The sequence below is a fragment of the Phyllostomus discolor genome, chromosome 1 (genome assembly GCF_004126475.2).
Source record: "Phyllostomus discolor isolate MPI-MPIP mPhyDis1 chromosome 1, mPhyDis1.pri.v3, whole genome shotgun sequence".
In the NCBI taxonomy this organism is placed as follows: Eukaryota; Metazoa; Chordata; class Mammalia; order Chiroptera; family Phyllostomidae; genus Phyllostomus; species Phyllostomus discolor.
The window spans coordinates 190,896,011-190,917,028 of NC_040903.2; the positions used below are offsets into that span (position 1 = coordinate 190,896,011).

At 34.1% G+C, this 21,018-nt stretch overlaps 1 protein-coding gene across 6 annotated transcripts in view; it reads left to right on the forward strand.

Annotated features, from left to right (window-relative positions):
• GPHN (gephyrin) overlaps positions 1 to 21,018 on the forward strand; it is a 456,579-nt gene that overhangs the window by 319,099 nt on the left and 116,462 nt on the right. For all 6 annotated transcript variants that reach the window (XM_036011094.1, XM_036011095.1, XM_036011096.1 and 3 more), the window contains one exon: positions 8,958 to 9,000. In XM_036011094.1, coding sequence (XP_035866987.1) covers positions 8,958 to 9,000 — 43 coding nt within the window. The remainder of the gene's footprint in view (positions 1 to 8,957; positions 9,001 to 21,018) is intronic.

The following is a 21,018-nucleotide window of genomic DNA, read 5'->3' on the forward strand; positions in this document are numbered from 1 at the left end:
CTGTTGCTAATGTTGGGGAAGATAAATTTTTCTTCTACTCTTCTAGGTTCTTCAGCTTATCTGATAATTAAATTGACATAAGACAGGTTAACAGGAGAAAAACAAATTATTTATTTTGTGCATATGGGAGCCCAATAAAAATATGAGACTCAACAGCAAGTTGGGCAGTTGAGGCTTATATGCCATCCTGAGACAAGGAAAGGAATGGGGCCTGAGGCTTCAAAGGGGAGGAGATAATTCACAGCATGAAAAGAAAAGCAGATGTTTGCTCTGTCATACAGATAGATTCAGATAAAAGTTACTTCTGGTAATAGCTCTCTCTCTCTCTCTCTCTCTCTCTCTCTCTCTCTCTCTCTCTCTCTCTCTCTGAACCAGGCTCCCTATCCAAATTCTTTTAGTTTAAGTAAGGAAGAGGTAAAAGTTTTTCTTGAGTCTGCTGGGTCTTGATTACCTCATCTCAAAATAATCCACATGCCAAAGTGGAACATGTTCAGTGGCATATTCTGCTCCCCTTCATTACTTCACTGTGTGATCTAAAGCCAGTAACAATCCCTGCTTTTCATCTCTAGAATGGATATAAATTTCTCTGTAAAATAATCCGTTATTCATCTGAAGATTGTGAAATGGTGTCATGAATAACCTGAAAGCTCTATAAGTCAAAAGTGTTATTTGGCTTTGTTTTATATATATAACTAGGTAGCATATTTTCCTCATATTTATCATAATCAACACTAAAATTCCCAGAACATCAACTCAAAAATATTGCTGGTACTGAGTTGATAGTGGCTCAACTTATAAATAAACATACATAGGAAATACATTAAGAATATTCATCATTGATGTTTGAACTCATATTCCCTTGAGATACGGTGATAACCAGTTTTATTCTTAGAAATGGTCTATATATTATACTATTCTCTTTAGGAATAAAGAACTCACCAAGTTACCTATAAAGCAACATAAAGAGGTTTTTCATTTACAATGGTAATTGTAATTCACTTCACTGTCTTTGTAATCTGTCATAGTTCTAGCTTCCTTTGGAAGAGGTCAATACTGAAAAAAAATTATTTACATTTACCCAGGATTTAAGAAAATCAGAGGAATTTAAGACAATAGTAATTTATACAATAGTGGCAAGACATTTATTGCCACTGGAAAAGACTTGTAAAATTGTGATTGCTTATGAATATTGACTGTACATCTTCAAAGGCTTATGTTATACATAGATAATAGCATTGTCTGTGATCTACACATGACTAAGAGCTCAATGAATGATTAGCTATAGAGGTGTGTGTGTGTGTGTGTGTGTGTGTGTGTGTGTAAGTTTATCTTTGGTTAGAGAGTTTTCAGTGTGATGACTATTAAATGATTAGCCCATTTAATTATCTAAATCAGTGGGAAAAGAGTAAGTGAAGCAGAATTTCTTCTTTATAACTTTTTGATAACCATATTCCTTTTTGTTTTGTAAATGATCTATTAAATGGCCAATTTCTTAATTCACAGACCAATTTTATATAATTTTTCCAAAAGAGGACTTCTTTTACATATGATTTAATAAAGGGCAGCAGATGGAGGTGGGAATGGTTTCTTAGAGCCAGAAAATTATAGACATAAAAGGAAGCTTGGAAATTATCTTGTTCTGATGGTTTTTTAAACCATTTTCTCCCATGGACCCATTTGGAAATTCAGCAACACCTATACTCTTCTTTGCAGAAAAGAAATTAAATATATAAAATAAAATGCATAGGATTACAAAGAACACTAAATTGAAATCATTATCAAAATATATATAAAATAAATTATAATACTGCTTTATAAATCCATTAAATAATAAAAACCTAACAGCAAGTCATTAGACTGCTGTAATTTGAAATCTTGATGAGCATCACAATATTTTAAGATGCTCATAATAACTTAATAGGTTCTCCTAATGTGACACTGGCTTGTCACTTAAGCTCATAATGAAAGACAATACTCAAATTTATTTACATTGGTGAATATAAAAAATTATAGTTTTTTTTCTTCATTCCAGTAAATGGACCCTTCTGACTTGTATCCACAGGTTCTCTCTAGGGGTCCATCAACCTCAACCCCTTTTCCAGGGGTTCCAGTTGAAACCCCTGGAAATATCTTCATTTTTACAGTTGAGGAAACTAAGAACCATAGAAATGAGTTAACTTGACTAAAATCATGCAAAATGAAATTAGATTAGTCCTTTCAGACTTTACTCAGACTTTTTTGAAGCTTTAGAATAGAGGTTGGTAATTATATTGTTACTGATTCATGGCATGATCTGGAGCAGTCTTTATTCTCATTGTGCCTCAGACTCTACCAATATACAATGCTGCTGACTTAAAATCCACATAAGAATAATAATGACAGATTTGTATTGCTCTTTTTTATTTGTAATAGTTTTCACTTTCACATATATTACCCTACTTAATTTTCCCCCATTTTATCGATAAGGAAATCAAAACTTCGAGATGTTGATTGTTGTGTCTAAGGCCACACAGCTAAGAAAAGGAAAAACCAATATTAGAAACCATACCACTGGACACTCCCATTATTGTGCTGCCTTTTATGTCAGAAATAAACCAAAATTTTGAGTTCTTCGGTTGCATATGTGTTGTGATATCATAAATCTCATTGAACACGAATGAGTTGTCATTAGGCTCAGGTGAGCCAAATACATGTACCCTGATTTGTAGATAAAGTGAATGAGTGGAATTATGGAAGAGAGCTTTTCTAGACCAATCATCCATGTTTGCTATAAGTGGGAAAAGAAAGAAATAGAATTTAAGGGTCTGAGATTGTTGAGTTGCTGCCTAATGTTTAAATCAAACCTTCTGTTTTGAGGTAAGCTAAAGAGGCAAATAATCTGAGGAAATACCAATGAGGCTCTTTTTTTCTGTCCTCTTATTTTATGAATAAATAGCATTCAATGAACTTTGTTCTTTCATAGAAAGATCATTCTTAAATAAGTGTAATAAGTCAGAAAAGTTGAAGTGAAAGGGGCCATGATGCATCAAAAATCTTTATTATCTCTCATTCTAGTGATCTGGCTGTATGAGATATAGAATATCCTATTCTCTCAGAAAATAAGGACTCTTCTTAACCTGAACTGAAACTTTTGGTATAGAACACCTTTATGTACTCCACATGTCACTACTTAATAACCTAAAGTAATAATAATAGTAATGTGTTTTCCAAACTTTTAAGATCATTCTGTAGGGTGACGATGTATTTCTTAGATATAATCCATACTCTTCATATTATATCTCTTAATAGTAGCAGACCCAAGTAAGTAAAAATTATTTTTAAGCTAGTACAGGAATGGCTATGATCATACTGACACTATAAAAATCATTTTTAATCTGCTGAGATTGAAAAACTATAATTACTACAAACTAAATATTCAAATTTAGCAAATATTTACTCTGTACAAAGCACTATGTTTGACTTAGTAGGAAGAAAATATAAAGAGAATTGAAGTCAAGTCCTTTCCCTCCAGAACCTACAGCATATTTTGGGACCTGCATCAATAATTGGAATATTAGTTCACATAAGAGGCTTTAAGAGCTTAGATAAACCTAAAACTGGGTTGTAATGATAGTTGTACAGCCATTTAAACATATTGAAAGTCATAAAACTATATACTTAAAATGAGTGAATTCTGTGGTAGGTTAATTGTATCTCAATAAGGCTGTTAAAAGAGTTTAGGGAAAAAAGAAATTATTTTATTTCTGATTAAGGAATTTGGGCAATATTTTTTGTGCCTGGTATAATTTAGGCTGGACTTTTTTTCTTTAGACCAGAACTTAAAGAACAAGTAGTATTTGGATCAGAAAATAAGCAATAGGATATTCTACAGAGAGGAAGCAGCTTGCTACAATCTTAAGAGTTCGAGAATACAAGGAATATTATAGAGGAGGTAATTCAGGCTTCGCCCCATGCCTTAGATTATATGGCTTGCCTTCCAGTACATATGGCCATATGGCTATGACATTTCCAAAAAGTTTTGGTCTATCCCTATTGAAAAACATAACTGTACATGGATAAATTTCTTCCTTTGAATTAAAAATAAGTATTTGCTTCCATTTTGAGCTGATGAGGAAGTCACCGTAAGAAAGTGTGTGCTTGCAGAGTTATTTCACAACTGTCAGTGGCTCCCCTGATAACAACTCCTGACATTTGTTTCCATCTTGATAGCTAAAATCACTGATACTTATTTCCTTTGAGCCCCATGGTCTTTATTTTCCTATGAGAAAACTAAGATTAAAGAATGACCTAGAGCCTAAAATACAGACATGCTAACAGGAAGGTGAAGATATTCTGGCCTGCTAAGAATAGGATGAGGGGGAGAAAATAGTTATATAAGTAAATGATCTTCGAGCAATTAAAAAACTGCTAACTAAATTGCCTGCCACACATGACTCAAAATTCATCTCATACAAAAAATAAAATAGATGAAGTTAACTACTATCCTCAATTACAGAAAAGCACATTTGAATTTTTTCCTAAAGAGCTGATATGACCCCATTATTGATGGGAGCAGGAACAGCCCATATTTTACTGACAGTAGAGAAAAGCACACAGGAAAGAAAGTAATGTTTCTAAATAGTTTTTTGTTTGCTTTTTAAAATGTAAAAAGGTTAAAATTTAAGTTGGGTGTTTAAAAAAAACTGCCATAGAATTTCTCAGATTACATGAGTAAGCAGATATATAGAAGCTTAATTTCTCATTTTAAATATGACTGCTGACCATTAAAATTATGCTAAAAATAGAGAGGGCTTAATATCCCTCAAAGATGACTTATTTTGTTCTTGACTTTAACCCCATTTGACCAACTGCTCAGAATTCTTCTCTGAGTCATATTGTATTGATTAATTTATTTGAAGTGCTTATAGGGAAAAAGTACATATTAGCCTGGTAAGCAGCAAAATAGAGACAGTTTTTAAGAAACCTAAGTTGTATTAACCTGCAGTCAAATATAATCTTTATTTTAATATTTATACAGATTTATATTGTTATGAACCTATTCTTAATGTGGATTTGATTTTATTTGTTTCTCTCCTCCCTCACTTCTGTGAGATGCAGAAGGGAAAGGGTGTTTGTTATTCCCACATTGTACCCCACTAACTACTGGTGTTACACCTCTGGCTTCCACTGGAGAGCCCCTGACATCGCAGGGAACGGTGATCAAAATTCCACACACTAGCTTCATGCTGGGGGCTCGTAGCTACTGCAGCATTGAAGAGGGTCTTTTCCTGGCTTCTTTAAATGAGCATGGTGATGGGATGGTTTAAGGGAAGAACACCTCTCAAATCACATGACCACTGCTGCGCTTCTGTGTGTCCTGCTTTCTTCATAACAGCTTGGCACTACATTCTTTCCCTGTATCTTAGTGGGCTTGTGTGTGTACGAGTGGGATGGGGGTTGGGGTGGAGGCTTGTCAGAGGGTGGTTATACGTCATGCATGCATCTTTCAATGTTAGAGTGATGTGCCTTCCCATATGTGTCACAAATTATGATCACAGATTAAATCTTCTGTGTTCCTGAGAGACTGGGCTGTCTCTCTCTTATTGGTGTGAGATTCATGTGTTTTGATGTTTACACCCTCAACTGTTCTTCATGTTGCATTAAACATAAGTTGAAATGTTCTCCCATAAGAGTTAGCTTTTCATGTTGGGCTGAAAAAGTCTTTACTTATGTGTAGCAATTCATGTTATTATAACCTATGGCTTTCAATTGTACCTCCCATAATGAAGAGCTGACTTTAAACACTGTGCTATTCTTGTTATGACCTAAGCATAAGGTAAGTCAATTCTCTAACTGTATCTACAGATTGTGGTTGTTTGTTAAAATTTTCTTGGCTTTGTTTAAAGCACTTTCATTTTTCCCCTTACCATTTATTATGTCCTCTCCCCCGTTTTGTTTTCTATTTCATGACTTTAAGAATTGTTAATAAACAATGTGACCCTCAGCAAAATTATATTATACATATAAACACATGTTGAAATGAATTAAATGAATTATTTGATGTCTGAAAGCAGTCTTGATTAGTAAATGAATATTTATATTTTTAGTAAGTCTCTTGTATATTTAATTTCCTCCATTGACTTTAATATAATACACTGTTTACACATTGTTTTAGTTTTGATTCCAGTTGAAAAGAGACTTCATTGTCAATACCATATGTATTCCAACAAAATACAGTAATAAATAATCCAGTCAGATGTATTCCAACAAATGCAGTAATAAATAATCCAATACCATACCTTTCATTTTTAATTCTTGACAAATTGGTATTAGGCTTCAAAATCTTGGCTTTATTTTGTTTTTCAAATTTTGTTTTAATTTCCATTGAAAAGCCAGAGTAAGATAAAGAAAAATAAAACAGTAAACCATTAAACTTAAGACAGACCCATGTTATCTTCTTTATAGTTCATATGTGTAATAACAAGAACAATAGTTGTTTCTTTTTTCTTTCAAGTAAATTCCATTTCATTGTGAGTCAGGTAAAATCTTTATATTGGAATTTTATAAAATGAAGTAAATACGTAAACATGACCAGTTTCATGATATATAAGGGAGGAGCATCTGCTACATAAATATTTTTAAATTTTTTAAATTATTTTCCTCAATTTGTTTATATATATATATATACTTAAGATCACTAAAGTAAAGTTTATGTAATTATTTATTTTAAAAGTGTTTTCCCTCAACTCTGGGTTAAATACCCAATGTAACATAAATGAGAAAACATTGGTTTATACCGCTGTTGACAATTTGTATACCTAAATAAATAACCCAGATTCAGGGAATTGAATTGTTTTTATCATCCAAATTTCTCTTCCAAAATAGTTTGAAATACACAGTTCTAAATTGAGGTGCCACAAAGCAAAACTTAGGTTTAGTTATTAAATTTATGGTATGAATGAATTTTTTGTTAATTTTTTAAGCCATCTAAGGAAGGGAGATGGTATTATTTTATTGTTGTTTTGGTTTGGGTTTGTTTTTTGTTTTGTTATTTTGGTAAAGCCAGCTAGTTCTTCACCACCATTTCCATTTAGACATTATACCAATCTGTTGAAACATTTGATGAGAAAAATTAAACTACTCATCTGAACTGTTCTGTTCATTATAAATCTCTTGTTTCTATCCATACACTAGCTCCACTCTAGATTGGAAGGGCTTAAAGATGAACTCTGGAGGAATAGAGGCTACGACTTAAGAGTAACTATTACTGATCAAAGGAGCTGCTTTCCATTCGCAAACATTGCTTTGCGTTATGGGTTTGGGCTCCTTCTGTTTCTACATCTTGTTGAAGACTTTCTTGACTTCCATTTGACTTCTTTGAACTCTGTTTTTGTCTTTAAACATTTTCCCCTTTCTTTTTCTTCTCTCTCCCAGATTTTTCTCTCACTTTTTAGCTTTCTCTTGTGTTCTTTGAATCGCTTTTAAAATCGTAGTTTATCTCTGTATTAAGCTTGTCTATTAATTTTTCTATTAGTGTTTGTTTATTTTCTCCTTTAAGGTTGTAGTGATATAGTTACACTTATTTTCATTTCATGGTGTGCCAACTTGCTTGTTTATCTTGCAGCAAGTTCATTAGTCATTCTTACCTTCTTGGTATGAATTTTCAATAAGAAATAGCAGAACATTCTGCATTTACATATTGTCCCTTCGATAAACCCATACTTTCTTTTCTATTTCTAGAGTTACCCCCTCGAGCCCCTCTCTTCTCTTTTTTTTCTCGCTCTTGTGTTTTCCTCCTTGTATTGTTTTAAGTAGTCATTAATTTCTTTCTCATTTGGTCCAGAATTGTTCCTCAATAAAATTTCTGAGTAAAAGAATATAAAAATACTGTTTTAGATTAGCTTCTTTATTCTATTACATTTAAAATTAATTTAACAATCTGGTCCAAAAGAGAATAACTTTAACATCTGGAATTATTTTTCCTCTTTTTTCTTTTTTCTTTTTTTTTTTCTTTTTTTGGTGTGTGTGTGTTTTTTTCTTGTGTGTATGTTTGTGATTTTTTTATTGTTTTTTTTTTTAAGCATTAACAATTGCTTTTTTCAGGGACGGACAACCATAACCCACCCTAAGTTGCAACATTCCTTTCATAAGTTGTTTCATTACAATAGTAGATTGTGTTAAGCAATAGAAGTTAATTTGTTGTGTATATCCATTTGGGGCAAGCTGCTGTGGAATGGGAAGAAGAGGTGTGGAGTTTAAATACAATTTCCTCTAAAATTAGTAAGTGGTAGTGCCATTCAATGTGGCTCTTGAATTCAGCAGTTTTGCAGCATTTAAAAAGAATGTCCCACTTTGAACTAAAATATTTGAATCAAAGCCTAAGGATTTCTGATTGATAAACTATATATACACATAAGAACTAATAAATGTATTCAAGCCCATTGATTTCCAACAGAAGCATCTTTTATAACCAATATTAATAAATAACAAATTTCATTAAAATCACACATAAATATTGTATCTGAAGATTTTTCCTTTTTTGTTTTATTAACATATATAACCAAACAAGACAATAGAGTATTTGATTACAACTTTTATTACTTCAATTGCATTATTCTAGTCAAGAGATATTCATAATGCCTTAAGATTATCTTTTTTCACAACTGAATATGTGGTAACTTGAATTTTTTTCCATATACTAATTTCTAATGCACATCAATAAAAAATTACCTTTGGATTTACCTCTGTCACATTTATATTATTATAGACTCAATTTTTTTCTGTAAATTGTTTAAAGTGAAGAAAAGATAATATAAAATATATGGAGCAAATGTAATAAATTTTTACTAACAAGTCATGGTATTTGTGGTGTAAAACCTTGGCTCCTAGACCTCAGGAGCTTGCCCAGTAGGACTGTGTGCATCTCTGGCTATCTGTGTTCTAAGCCCTAAATTACTGAGTTTATGCTTTCTCTGCAGGTGCAGTCCAGGTGCAGCAGCAAGGAGAACATTCTCAGAGCCAGTAAGTATGTCCTTATTTTAGATGGATTACTGAATTAGTGCTTGTGGTTCATTAGGAATGAGCACTAAAAATCACATTTTGGTAGAAGAATGAAGAAGGTAATAGGTAACATTTATATCAAGAATATGAATATTAGAGTTTTTCCTTCTAAAAGTATTAGTATCAATATATTAATGGATGTTTCCCTTATTCTAATTGTTTTTGCAAGCTGGCAACAAAACTTTGATAGCACTCCTAGCTAGAGTAGTACTGAGCTCCTCTGTGATTCCAAGATGAGAGCCCTCTTTCATTGCCCACTGCCAAAAAGCTATTTAAAAACAGACTAACTAAAAAGAATAATAATATACATTTACTAAAAGGCTCTAACTAAAAAACAAAAAGTGACGCCTGAGAGGATACATCATAATCATTTTGTGAATTTGAATTCCTGAAAGTTCTTTACCTCACAGGCACATGTTTTAGAAATAGTGCCCTGAACTATGGATGAAGAAACCTTTGTTTGTTTGATTACTAGTAACACTGACTTGGAAGTCCTTTAACTTTTTATATTATTCATTTTTCTTATTTTATAAAAAGGAACTATAAATAACTTTTCCTTACCTGTATCCTTGAAATTATGTGACATTGAATGTTGACCCTTAAAAGATTTGGGATCCTAAGAGAAAAGTGCTACATAAGTGTTCATTATTTTAATATTGTTCTCTTTCACTTAATATTAATGATGTCATCCTTTCTTCTTTCTAACCTTTGTAAGAGAAAAAGTACAGTTGGATCATACTGAAATGGGTCTATGTGATACTTACACCACTGGAAGTTTTAGTAAATGAGATGATTTATATTTCCAGTAGAATGTGTTTATTATTTAATAATCAAAATGTAACTGGAGTACTTGAAATAGGTAAAAATTAATTTTTATTTTCTTTAATGTAAATTTTTCCTACTTCTGTGTTGTGAATCTGTTACCTTACCTTGAAACCCTTGGATTGAGAGACAAACACATTGCAATTGTTTGCTCAGGACCTTTATATCAGAGATATGTAAAAATAAACATGAATACCTCTGTTTAACTTCTATACTTTTGTGAGTTTTCACATTTGGAAGATGTGAGAATCTGAAGAAGACTCTTCAATTATAAGAGATGTGAAGTCTTATAGTCCCATACTAAGGTTCAGAAACCTAAGAGTCAAGGGAATGATGATTGAATATTCACTAAAATAAAAGATAGGGATAAATGAACTTTAAAATGATGTTTTATGATGGTTACTGTACAATTTCCATTTATGGTTGATCTTCAAATGATAATGGATAAACTGATAGTGATTATGGTGATCAGGAATAAAAATGATTTCTTACAGAGAACAGACTTCTTGAACCTTTTTCACCTCTAATAGATCTTTGTGTTGTTAAGACTGTCTTTCTTTTTGGTTAATGCTCTTACTGGATTGTTGGCTATTAATCATTTTGGCAGGGCATCACGAAGGTCTAGGTTTTTCTTATCATGGTTTTTTAGGATGAAGTTGTCATGTAGGTGGCCCATATAGCCATTTAGATCCATGTAGAGAGCTCATCTAACATCAGAGCCTCATAGTTCTGTGACTTCTGTAAAATTCTTTCCTCTCAACTCCACTTTATTACTTATACTCATACCCATAGCCACACCTAGAATTCCTTCACCTCCATAAGCTGTTCTAACTCTGAACTTCCTAACCTCTATATCTCATTGCTTAGTCTACTTTTATCTCACTTTATTTCTTCCTCTGCCATGTATTACTACATTGCAGTCATATAGACCCTATTAGCAGTTCACAGTTCTCTCAGTACTATGTCCTACCTGTTCCTTTGGACCCTTCCTCCTGCTACATAAAATATCCATTCTCCTTGTTTTCCTAGAAAATTCTTATCTGTTGAAACTGAGTTCATGTGATTTCCTCTGTGATGCCTTCTCCGAGTTTCCTGGAGGAAACAGGGTGGATCTTTCTTGTATGTCCCTATTGTTCCTGCTACTATTGTTCCTTCAAAACAGTATGGTACTTGCATAAAAACAGATATATAGACCAATTGAACAGAATCAAGAGCATCTGTGATTAGTTAATATTTGACAGAAGAACCAAGAATACTTAATAGAAAATAGATAGTCTCTAACATAAATAATGTTGGGAAAATTGGATATTCACATATAAAGAATGAAACTAGATACCAAATTCACACCACTCACAAAAATAACTCAAAATAAATTAAAGACCTACCTGTAAGACCAGGAACCCTAAAACTCCTAGGAAAAAAACATAGGAAACAAGCTCCTTTGCATGAGTTTGGCGATTTTTTTGGATATGACAGCTAAGGGGCAAGCAACAAAATCAAAATTCAGCAAGTGGAACTACATCAAACTAAAAAGCTTCTGCACAGCAAAAGAAACTATCAGTGAAGTGAAAAGATAGCATTGGGAATGGGAAAAATATTTGCAAGCATGTAACTGATAAGGAGTTAATATCCAAAATATATGCAACTCAATAGCAAAAATAATAATAATAATCCAATTAGAAATGGGCAAAGACCTGAATAGACATTTTTCAGAAAAAGATATATAAGTGGCTAACAGGTACGTGAAAAGATGCTCAACATCACTAATCATAAGCGAAATGCAAATCAAAACTACAATGAGGTATCACCTTATGCCTATTAAAATGGCTGTCATCAAAAAGACAAAAGAAAAAAAGCTGGCAAGGATTAGAGAAAAGTGAACCTTTGTGCACTGTTGGTGGTATTGTAAATTGGTACAGCCACTATGGAAAACAGTATGGAGGTTCTTCAAAAAAGTTCAAATTAGAAATACCAAGGGCTAACAATTTTACTCTGGGTACAAAGGAAACAAAATCACTGTCTCAAAAAGATGTCTGCACCCCCATGACCATAGCAGCCTTGTTCGCTGTAGCCAAGACAGGGAAGGAACCTAAATGTCCATCAATGAATGGGTGAAAAAGTTGTGATTAAAAAAAGAAGAAGAAGAAGGAAATCCTGCCTTTTGCAACAACATAGACTTTGAGGGCATTACCATAGGTGAAATAAGTCAGAGCAAGATAAATCCTGTATAATCTGACTTCTGTGCGGAATTAAAAAATCATAGAAAAGTAGATCATTTGCAGTTACCAGAGGTCCAGAAGTATTGGGTGAAGGAATCAGATGAAGGTAGTCAAAAGACACAAGCTTCCAAAAATAAATAAGTACTGGGGGTGTAATATACAACATGATGACTATAGTTAACGCTGCTGTTTGGTATACTTGAAGGTTGTTAAGAGAGTAAGTAGATCCTAAGAGTTCTTATCACAAGGAAAAAATATTTGTGTCAATATAAAATAATAATGTTAACTAAACTTACTGTGGTAATCATTTCACAATATATGAAAGTCAAGTTATAATGCTATACACCTTAAATTTGCACAACAATGTATGTCAATATGTTTCAATAAAATTGGAGGGAATAAAACAACAAAACAAAGCTAAGAGAATAAATCCCTTTCTCAGTTGAAGGAGCCTTCAGAACAAGATTTAGGGTTATTAGTCAAATTACCCAATTTCCTGACTTCCTTATTTGCTTTGTGGATTTTTTAGTAATATCGGTGATCCCAGAGAAGTCTACGGGCAAATAAGAACATTTTTACCCAAACTCAGCACGTATTCTTCTATGAGAGGCCAATATTATAACTAAAGCAGCTGAGCCACTGTCATTGTAATTTCATGAAACTTTCAAGTGAAGAGTTATTTAGCCTTGGTGGCATTATGTAACTCACCCGTTATTCTCTGAATCTTTAGCATGTAGCACCTTCCCTACTTTCAGGGCCCCTTGTAAAGCTTGAAGTAAAGAGACTTGAGAAAAGAAGAAAGAAATCCAGAATTTCCCTTGAGTTATTAGGATTTTGAGTTTTAAATCAATGCCCACTTTTCTTACTTTTTAAAAATAAATTATCTAACAATCTAACAATCTGTTTTTTTCTTAAAAAAGAAACTGATGGGCTAAAATGTGTTCTGGAAGAAGCTCCTTGCAGTATGTTTTCCACTGCCTTAGTTTTTGAAATCTTCAGTTTGGGGTTGATCTCCTTGAGAACTTCAATATCCAAATCAGATGTAATCATCACAAATAGGAGAGTATTCAGGGTTTTCTAGGAAGGAAACCATCAGAATACTTAATCTAAGCAATTCCATTTATTCAGTATGCCCTGCCTATCAAGTTAGCAGGAATGATACTACAAAGGAGTAAAGACTGTTTCTATGTTAAACATTCAGGGTGGCAGTTATAAAGGACGTGGAACAGGTATCAGAGAATTATTAGAGATACCTACCAATGAGTAGTTTTTTACTCCAAGAAAGAGATTGTGTTGCAGTGTGAAGTTTAAGGTTGATGTAGTATGAGGAAGGGATCCAACTTAATTCTTTTACTTGTGGCTATCCAGTTGTCTCAGTGCCATTTGTTGAAGAGACTGTTCTTTCTCTTATTGAATGGCCTTAGCATCCTTGTCAAAAGTAAGTTTACTAGAGATGTACTGGTTTATTTCTGGGCTGTCAATTCTATTCCATTGATCTGTGTCTACCCTTATGTCAGTCTTACAATGTTTTAATTTCTGTAAATGTGTAGTAAGTTTTGAAATTAGGAAGTGAAAGTCTTTCAACTTCATTCTTTTTCTGTATTATTTTTCCTCCTCAGGGCCCTTTGCCATTCCATAGAAGTCTGAGGATTGGCTTTTCCATTTCTGGAAGGAAAAAAAAAGCTTTGGGGATTTTAATAGGCATTGCAATGAATCCATAGATTACTTTGGATAGTATTGCTATCTTAATATTGTCTTCTAATCTATCTTCCTTTGGATCTTAATGACAGGCTCACTTTTACAACTCACTTTTACCTTCTGTGATATTGGTACATTTTCACAGTGAAGTAGCCCACTGCATGTGGAGATTCCACTCCCAGTCACAAAGTAATATTGATATTTCATTTCTGGAGGAGCTTTTATCATACACTGTCTTTTGTATTTTCTTGCCTCGGAAGTGAAACCAACATATCAATGTCAAACTTAGGACTAGTATGGTATGTTGTGCCAAACTCTAGGCACCTCCCCGCAGTTGCCCATCCACCCACTTCTTCAGCCAGGGCCCAGGGCCCAGGGCCCAGGGCCAGGCAGGACAGGCCAATCATTAATCCTCCAACAGGTCACCCCATAGCGAGCAGTGGAGACCAGGGCCCCTGTGCCCACAGTGTGCTCAGACCTTGGGAAGGAGTTGTGCACTACAACAGTACCCAAGCCACCTCCAATGCAAGGATTTGGGAATGAGGTTTTAAAGGGTCTTAGAGTGTAAAATGGCTTCGATGCTGGCTATTTAAGAGCCTTTCAGGAAGTTCCTAGAATGGACAATAAAGTAACTTGTAAGTTTTATCTTCCTAAGCAAGAATTTCTGGATTATTAAAGTTATATTGATGAACACAGTAGAATAATAAAGTCATGTTTCAATTCTTCTTCTTTTTTAATTTAAATTATTTTATTGTTGTTCAATTACAGTTGTCAGTATTTTCTCCCCACCCCTTCCCCCCACCCACTCCAAACCTCCCTCCCTCCCTTGTTTCCACCCTCCCCCTTGGTTTTGTCCATGTGTCCTTTGTAGTAGTTCCTGAAAACCCTTCTTCCCACTGTCCCCTCCCCCCTCCCTTCTGGCTATTGTTAGATTGTTCTAATGTTACAGCTAATAGTAGTTATCCAGGCAGAAATATCCCTAGGGTACAACATAATTTATCTGCACCCTAACTTTGTGAACAAGCATCCTGCTTTATTTAACTATGGTGTAGAATTCTATGCTAATTTCCAGAGATTCTTATTTGAATAAACTGTAACATAAGTAAAATATAGACTTCGGGTTTTGGCTAATATAAAGACAAAACTGACTTTGAATGAATAAGAGATTTTACTATCTCAGCAGCAAGAAAATAAAATAATGATTCAGTTGAGTTACTAATGAAGTAAGGGATTTCCCGTGGCTCTCTTGAAACTAACGCAACGTTGCTCTCCTTTTTGAACACTATTTTCTCCCAAGTTGTTTTGTCAGTTCTCAAAGACTAGCACATTCATCATTTCTAATGGGCTTTTAATTTTTAAAAAATTTTATCTTAAAGACAAGTTTACTTGAAGACATTTTCATTTTATTGGAGACATTTATTATATAATAGGGTTCAGTGGATGTAGAAAAGATAAATATTATTCATCAAAATTCTTACCAGAAATGTTAAATGAAAATTTTTAGGTATGTTAGTGTATCTGCTGCCCCTAACTTTCTATGAGGCTTTGCTTTTTCTATTTTATGTGTAAAAGTTTTCTAGCTTTATGCTAACCAACTGAACTTTGTAGTTTTTAAGGTTCCTCCCACTGACCTTAATACTTCAATATTCCAAAGTTTTCAGAAATGATATTAAACTTTAAAACTATTAAATAATAAATGATTTTTATTTATAATCTTACTTGTATCTTCTTCTTCTTCACATACTTTTTTTTCGTCCTCACTCAAGGGTATATTCATTGATTTTAGAGAGAAAGGAAGGGAAAGAGAGAGAGAAATGTTAATATGAGAGAAATATTGATCAGGGAATCAAACCCACATCCCAGCTATGACCTGACAGGGATTCAAACTCACCTCCCTTTGGTGTACAGGATGACGCTCCAACCAAGTGAGCCACCAGCCAGGCTTGTTCACATACTTTTAATACCCATACATAAATGTCACATACAGTCGTCCCTCACAATATTGCAGTTCACTTATTGCAGCTTCACTGTATTGCGGGTTTTTTAAAAAAATATATCTAATTCTGTATCACAGAGTTTTCGCGGTATCGTAGGATTTTGTATACTTCACTGGTGAGTACCCATATAGAATTTTATATGCTATTAAAATTACATAGGTTTAAGAGTGTAGAAACTGTTTAAGAGCATATGAAGTGTTTATAAGAGTGTGGGAAAAGTTAATAAGAGAGTGGGAAAGGTTTATAGGAGTGTGGGAAAAGTTTATAAAGCCTTAAATATATATAAATATAAAATAAATATAATGCCACTATGTCACGGCTTTTCACCTATCACAGGGGTCTCTGGAACATTACTCCCACAATAGGTGAGGGATCACTATATTCTACTTTTGCTGTCATTATTTTAATAATAGTGATCTTAAGTATACTTAAGAAACCTGCCCATCACCCCACAACCATCAGCTTTGATAAATATTACCTGTAATCATAGATCCAGTCCATTAAACCCCCTTAATATTGAAAATTTTATAGATCCCAAATGTTAATTCCAATTTAGGGGCACAATAAAAGAATTTTCAATAAGCAATATTTGTGTTTTAACACGCTTATACCCTTTAAATTGATCTACTCAAATTTAGGCTTACACATAAGCAGAACAGATCATTGCATTTTTAATGTAAATTGAGGTACAATGAAAATCTGCAAGTATCAAACACCTATCCTCATTGTCTCACCTTATAAAAGAAAACATGCTCTAGGGTTAAACTACCTCTGTTCAAATCTTGATTTCTCTACTTACTAGCTGTAGGAACTTGAGCAAGTGCTCATTCATTATCTCTGTGTCCCACTTTCCTCACCTCAGTTCCCTTTATGCTAATAAAAGTATGTGCCTTGTAGGCTGTTGTGAGTATTAAACAGCTAAATGTGCTTGGTACACAATAATCAATAAGTGTTAGCTGTTTTACTGTTATTACTACTAGTATTACTGTTATTGTTATAACAACTGTTCTTTAGTGTGAAGGCATCGCCTTCTTAAAACAACCTACCACTTCCATGAAAATCTGTTAACTGGTTATGGTAACAAATTAAGCCTGCAGAATTCACTAATCTTAGATAAATTATCAGATAATCTGGCTGCCGCCTTTGAGGGCCTAGTTTTAAGAAAATGGGTGTATACAAAAGGGAAAGCCTAAAGGAAGACAGGTCAAGATTGGATACTACTTTTAATCATTCCCTCCTTCTCGAAACAATTTCCTACCATCCTCGCTTTTGTTCTCTTTTAAATTTCCTGTTTCCTTTTTCTCTGTCTTCCTTGTTGACTTCTACTTTGGGCCCGTTCATTAAATATCAGTGTTATTCAGAGTTCTAAGACCTTGCTTACACATTCCACATTCTGCATGAATAAGGTCATCCACTCACAAAACTTAAGTAAATCCTTCTGTTCCCTAAATTTCAGAGTTATATTTCCAATCATCTATTGTAGATCCCTTCTTGGATACTTCACAATTTTCTCATACTCAACATGACCAAACCAAATTTATAATCTTATATCTCATATTCTTCACATATCTCAAGGAGTGACATCACTGTACACCTAGTTGTCCAAATCAAAAAATCTTGAGTGTTTTTTTATCCCTCTTCCTTCAACCACTTTTATCTTTCTAAAATACAAATCTAAACCTTTCATACTCCTTTAATGACTTCCATTCACCCTTTAATACCTTCTCATTGTTCTTTGTGTCCTAACTCCTTAAAGCTGCTTACAATCTAGCTCCTGCTTACCTCTAGTTTTACCCTCTACCACTCCCACCAGGAATTCAGTGCTCCAGCCAGATGAAACTTTCAATTTACAAATAGTTACCTCTTTCCTAAAATGTTGTTCTCCTGTCTCTTCCTCTGGATAACTCTTACTTATCCTGCATTTCTTCCAAAAGACTTTCATCACTGCTCAAATCTGAGCAAAGTGTCCTTCCTATATTCTTCTATAGTACCCTGTAGTTTCCAAACCTTATTGCAAGCCTTTTTATAGTACAGTGGTTGTCTGTCTTCTCCACTCCACCCTAAGCTCCTTGCAGGTACTTCATTTATCTCATTAACTGGCACAATTCCCGGCATCTAGCACAATGACTGTCTCTCACTAAATTAGTTCAATGGGTGAGTAAGTAAATAAATGAAAAGAAAATTTGAGCAAGCAGAACGAGTGAGGAACCGCAGAACATCCAAGTAAGAAATCAGAGTTGGAACAGAGAAGGAAAATAGTAAACATTAGCAAAAACACTAATCTCTTTGTCACTGATACTATTTTTCTTAACAGCTCCTTCTCTTCAGAGTATTTCGTGTTTTCATTCTGGCCTTATCTCTTCATTCATTCTCACTACTGCCACCCCGATTCTGGACCAATAACTAACCACCTCTTGCCTGGAGTATTTTATCATGCTTTTTGGTTCTGATCTTAAACAAGTTACCTTGAATCTACCCTAGATTGATAAGGCTCCTAGTTAATTTTCTTTTACCTTGCTACTGAAAACATGAAGTTTTTTTCCTTTATGATTCCCAGGAAAAAGGATATGAATAGTCCTTGAAGAAGTATGCTAAATTTTTGTAGTTCTTGTTTTTAGAAAAATTTTCCTAATTCTCTTCTGCTACAGTCTAATCCCTTACCATATTGATTGGCACTTACTGGATCAGACAACAGCACTAATGACCACTTATTCAATTTTTCCTTACATAACTAAAGACAATTAGCAATTCACTTCTGTAAGAATTTAGTGAGGTATTATTTATAAGCACTGCCCTTCTCAACTTTCTCATCTAATATCCTAAATAAATCAACTCTTTCATATATCCTCATATAATTTAATTACCAAGTTCTCAAACATTTTTTATTTGTGAAACTTAATAATTCCATAAGGTAGTTTAATTAACTATTTTAACTAATTAGTTTAACTAATTTAAATTTTAGCTCTTGTCTTATTTTCTTAGATTATCACTTTATTTTATATGAAAAAAATGTGACTCATTTATCACTTTTAGTCAACTTTTTCTGCCTCTTAATTGTCAATATTATATCTGCTATAGCTAAACACATTAAGTTAATAGATCATGGAGCAGGAAATTCCACCCTTCTGTTTCCCACAGAGACACCAACTTAACGACAACATATGGACCAAAATACTTTTATGAAAAGTCCAAAAACCATTTAACAGGTCTCAACACCCCAAGTGAATGCAAAGCCAAGAACAGCTGTATTAAAATGGGAAGAAGTTTTTTTCACTTCTCCTCCCCCAAGCCAGCACAGGTTGCCATGATCAGCAAAGCACACCTCACTTGCAGGCTCTCGCAGAAGGGAGAGTAAGAGAGAAGAGTGAAATATGCATACGACATGTTAGCTTTTCAGAAGGCTGCCCGAGGAACTGGTTCCTGTCTCGCCTGACTTGGAGCACTGATGGAACTGGCATAGTTTGGTGCCTGGGGGCCACAGAGAGCAAGGGAGAGTAGGGGCTGCTTGAGAGCCTGAAATGGTATAGAGACCAGTGTAGCTCAAGGAACTGTGGCAAAGGCACCCAACTCACAGCTTCTCCCTTGGGAAGAAAGGAGAAGAGCGAAGTATATGTCCCATAGTTCAGTTTTTGGGGGGCTGCACAAAGGACTGGTTTCTATCTCCGCTGACTTTGGGCATGTGAGTCAGCCTACTTTGGGTACCTGAAGGCCCCTGAGAATAAAGGAGAGCCGAGTGGCTCTGGTTGCAGCACCGTAACACCTGCACTACTGTAGACAGACCCAAACCCAGAAGGAGTAAGAGACTGCAGACTTCGGGGGGATAGGGGCGGGGAACAAACAAACACTGGCAAACCTCTGCTTTGGAAATTATACACAAAGCCAAGAGAAATTACACCAAAAAGCTTTCACAGGTCCCCAGAACCTCCAGTGGGCTGATTGGTGAAAGTCTTCCCCTATATGAAACCAGTTACAAAGACTAGTTAACTAGATGTAGTTATTTTCCCAACTGCATAAACTCAGGGAAAAAAATTATGAGGCACATGAATAAACAGCAAAACATAGGCCAGTCAAATGAATAAAATTAATTTCCAGGAACAAACCCCAAAAAAGAAGAGATCTACAAAGTTCCTCACAAAGAATCCAAAGTAATTGCCTTGAAGCTAAATGATCTACAGGAGAACACAGACAACTGTGGAAAATCAGGAAAATATGCATGAACAAAATGAGAATATCAGCAAAGAGATGGAAACTATAAAAAAGAGAATTATACAGAAATTCAAGAACTGAATACTATAATAACCGAATAGAAAAAAATTTACCAGACATTTGAGTAGACTTCATAAAGCAGAAGAAAGAACTTGGGAAAAAAAAAAGGATCATTTGAAATAATCAAATCAGAGGAGCAAATAGGAAAAATGAAGACAAGTAAAGAAAGTTTAAAGGACTTATCAGACAACATCAAGCAGACCAATCAATATATGCATCATGGGAGTTTCAGAGGAAGAGGAGTGAGAAAAAGGGATAGAAATAATGGCTGAAATCTTCCCAATTCTAAGGAAAGAAGTGGACATCAAATTCAAGAACCTCAAAGCATTTTAAGTAGGATGAATCCAAAGAGGCCCACACTAAGACACAGAAGAGTCGAACTGTCAAACGTCAAAGACAAGGAGAAAATTTTGAAAGCAGCAAGAGAAAAGCAACTCATCATGTATAATGGAACTCCCATAAGGTTATCATGTCTTTCTCAGCAGAAACTTTACAAGTCAGAGGGAAGTGAGATGATATATTCAAAGTGCTTACAGAAAAAAAAGCCAAAGAATACTAGTATAGCTGTTATTCAAAAATTAAGGATAAATAAGTACTTTTGGAGATAAACAAAAGCTGAAGAGTTCATCACCACTACATATGCCTTACAAAAAAATAATAAAGGCAATATTGCAAGTTGAAACAAAAGGACAGTAAACAGCAACACAAAATCATATTAGAATATGTAATTCACCAGTAAAGGCAAATGGATAAATTCAGAATTCTATACTATTGTAATGGTGGCGTGCAAAGCACTTTTAATTCAGGCAGTTTAAAACATAAAAGCATTAAAAAACTATAAGACTATGTTAATAAATACACAATATATAAAGATATAATTGTCACATCAATAAATAAAGTAGGAGTGGAAAGATATAAAAGAGGAGAGGTTTTGTATATGATTGAAGTTATTATCAGCATAAAATAGATTGTTGTCA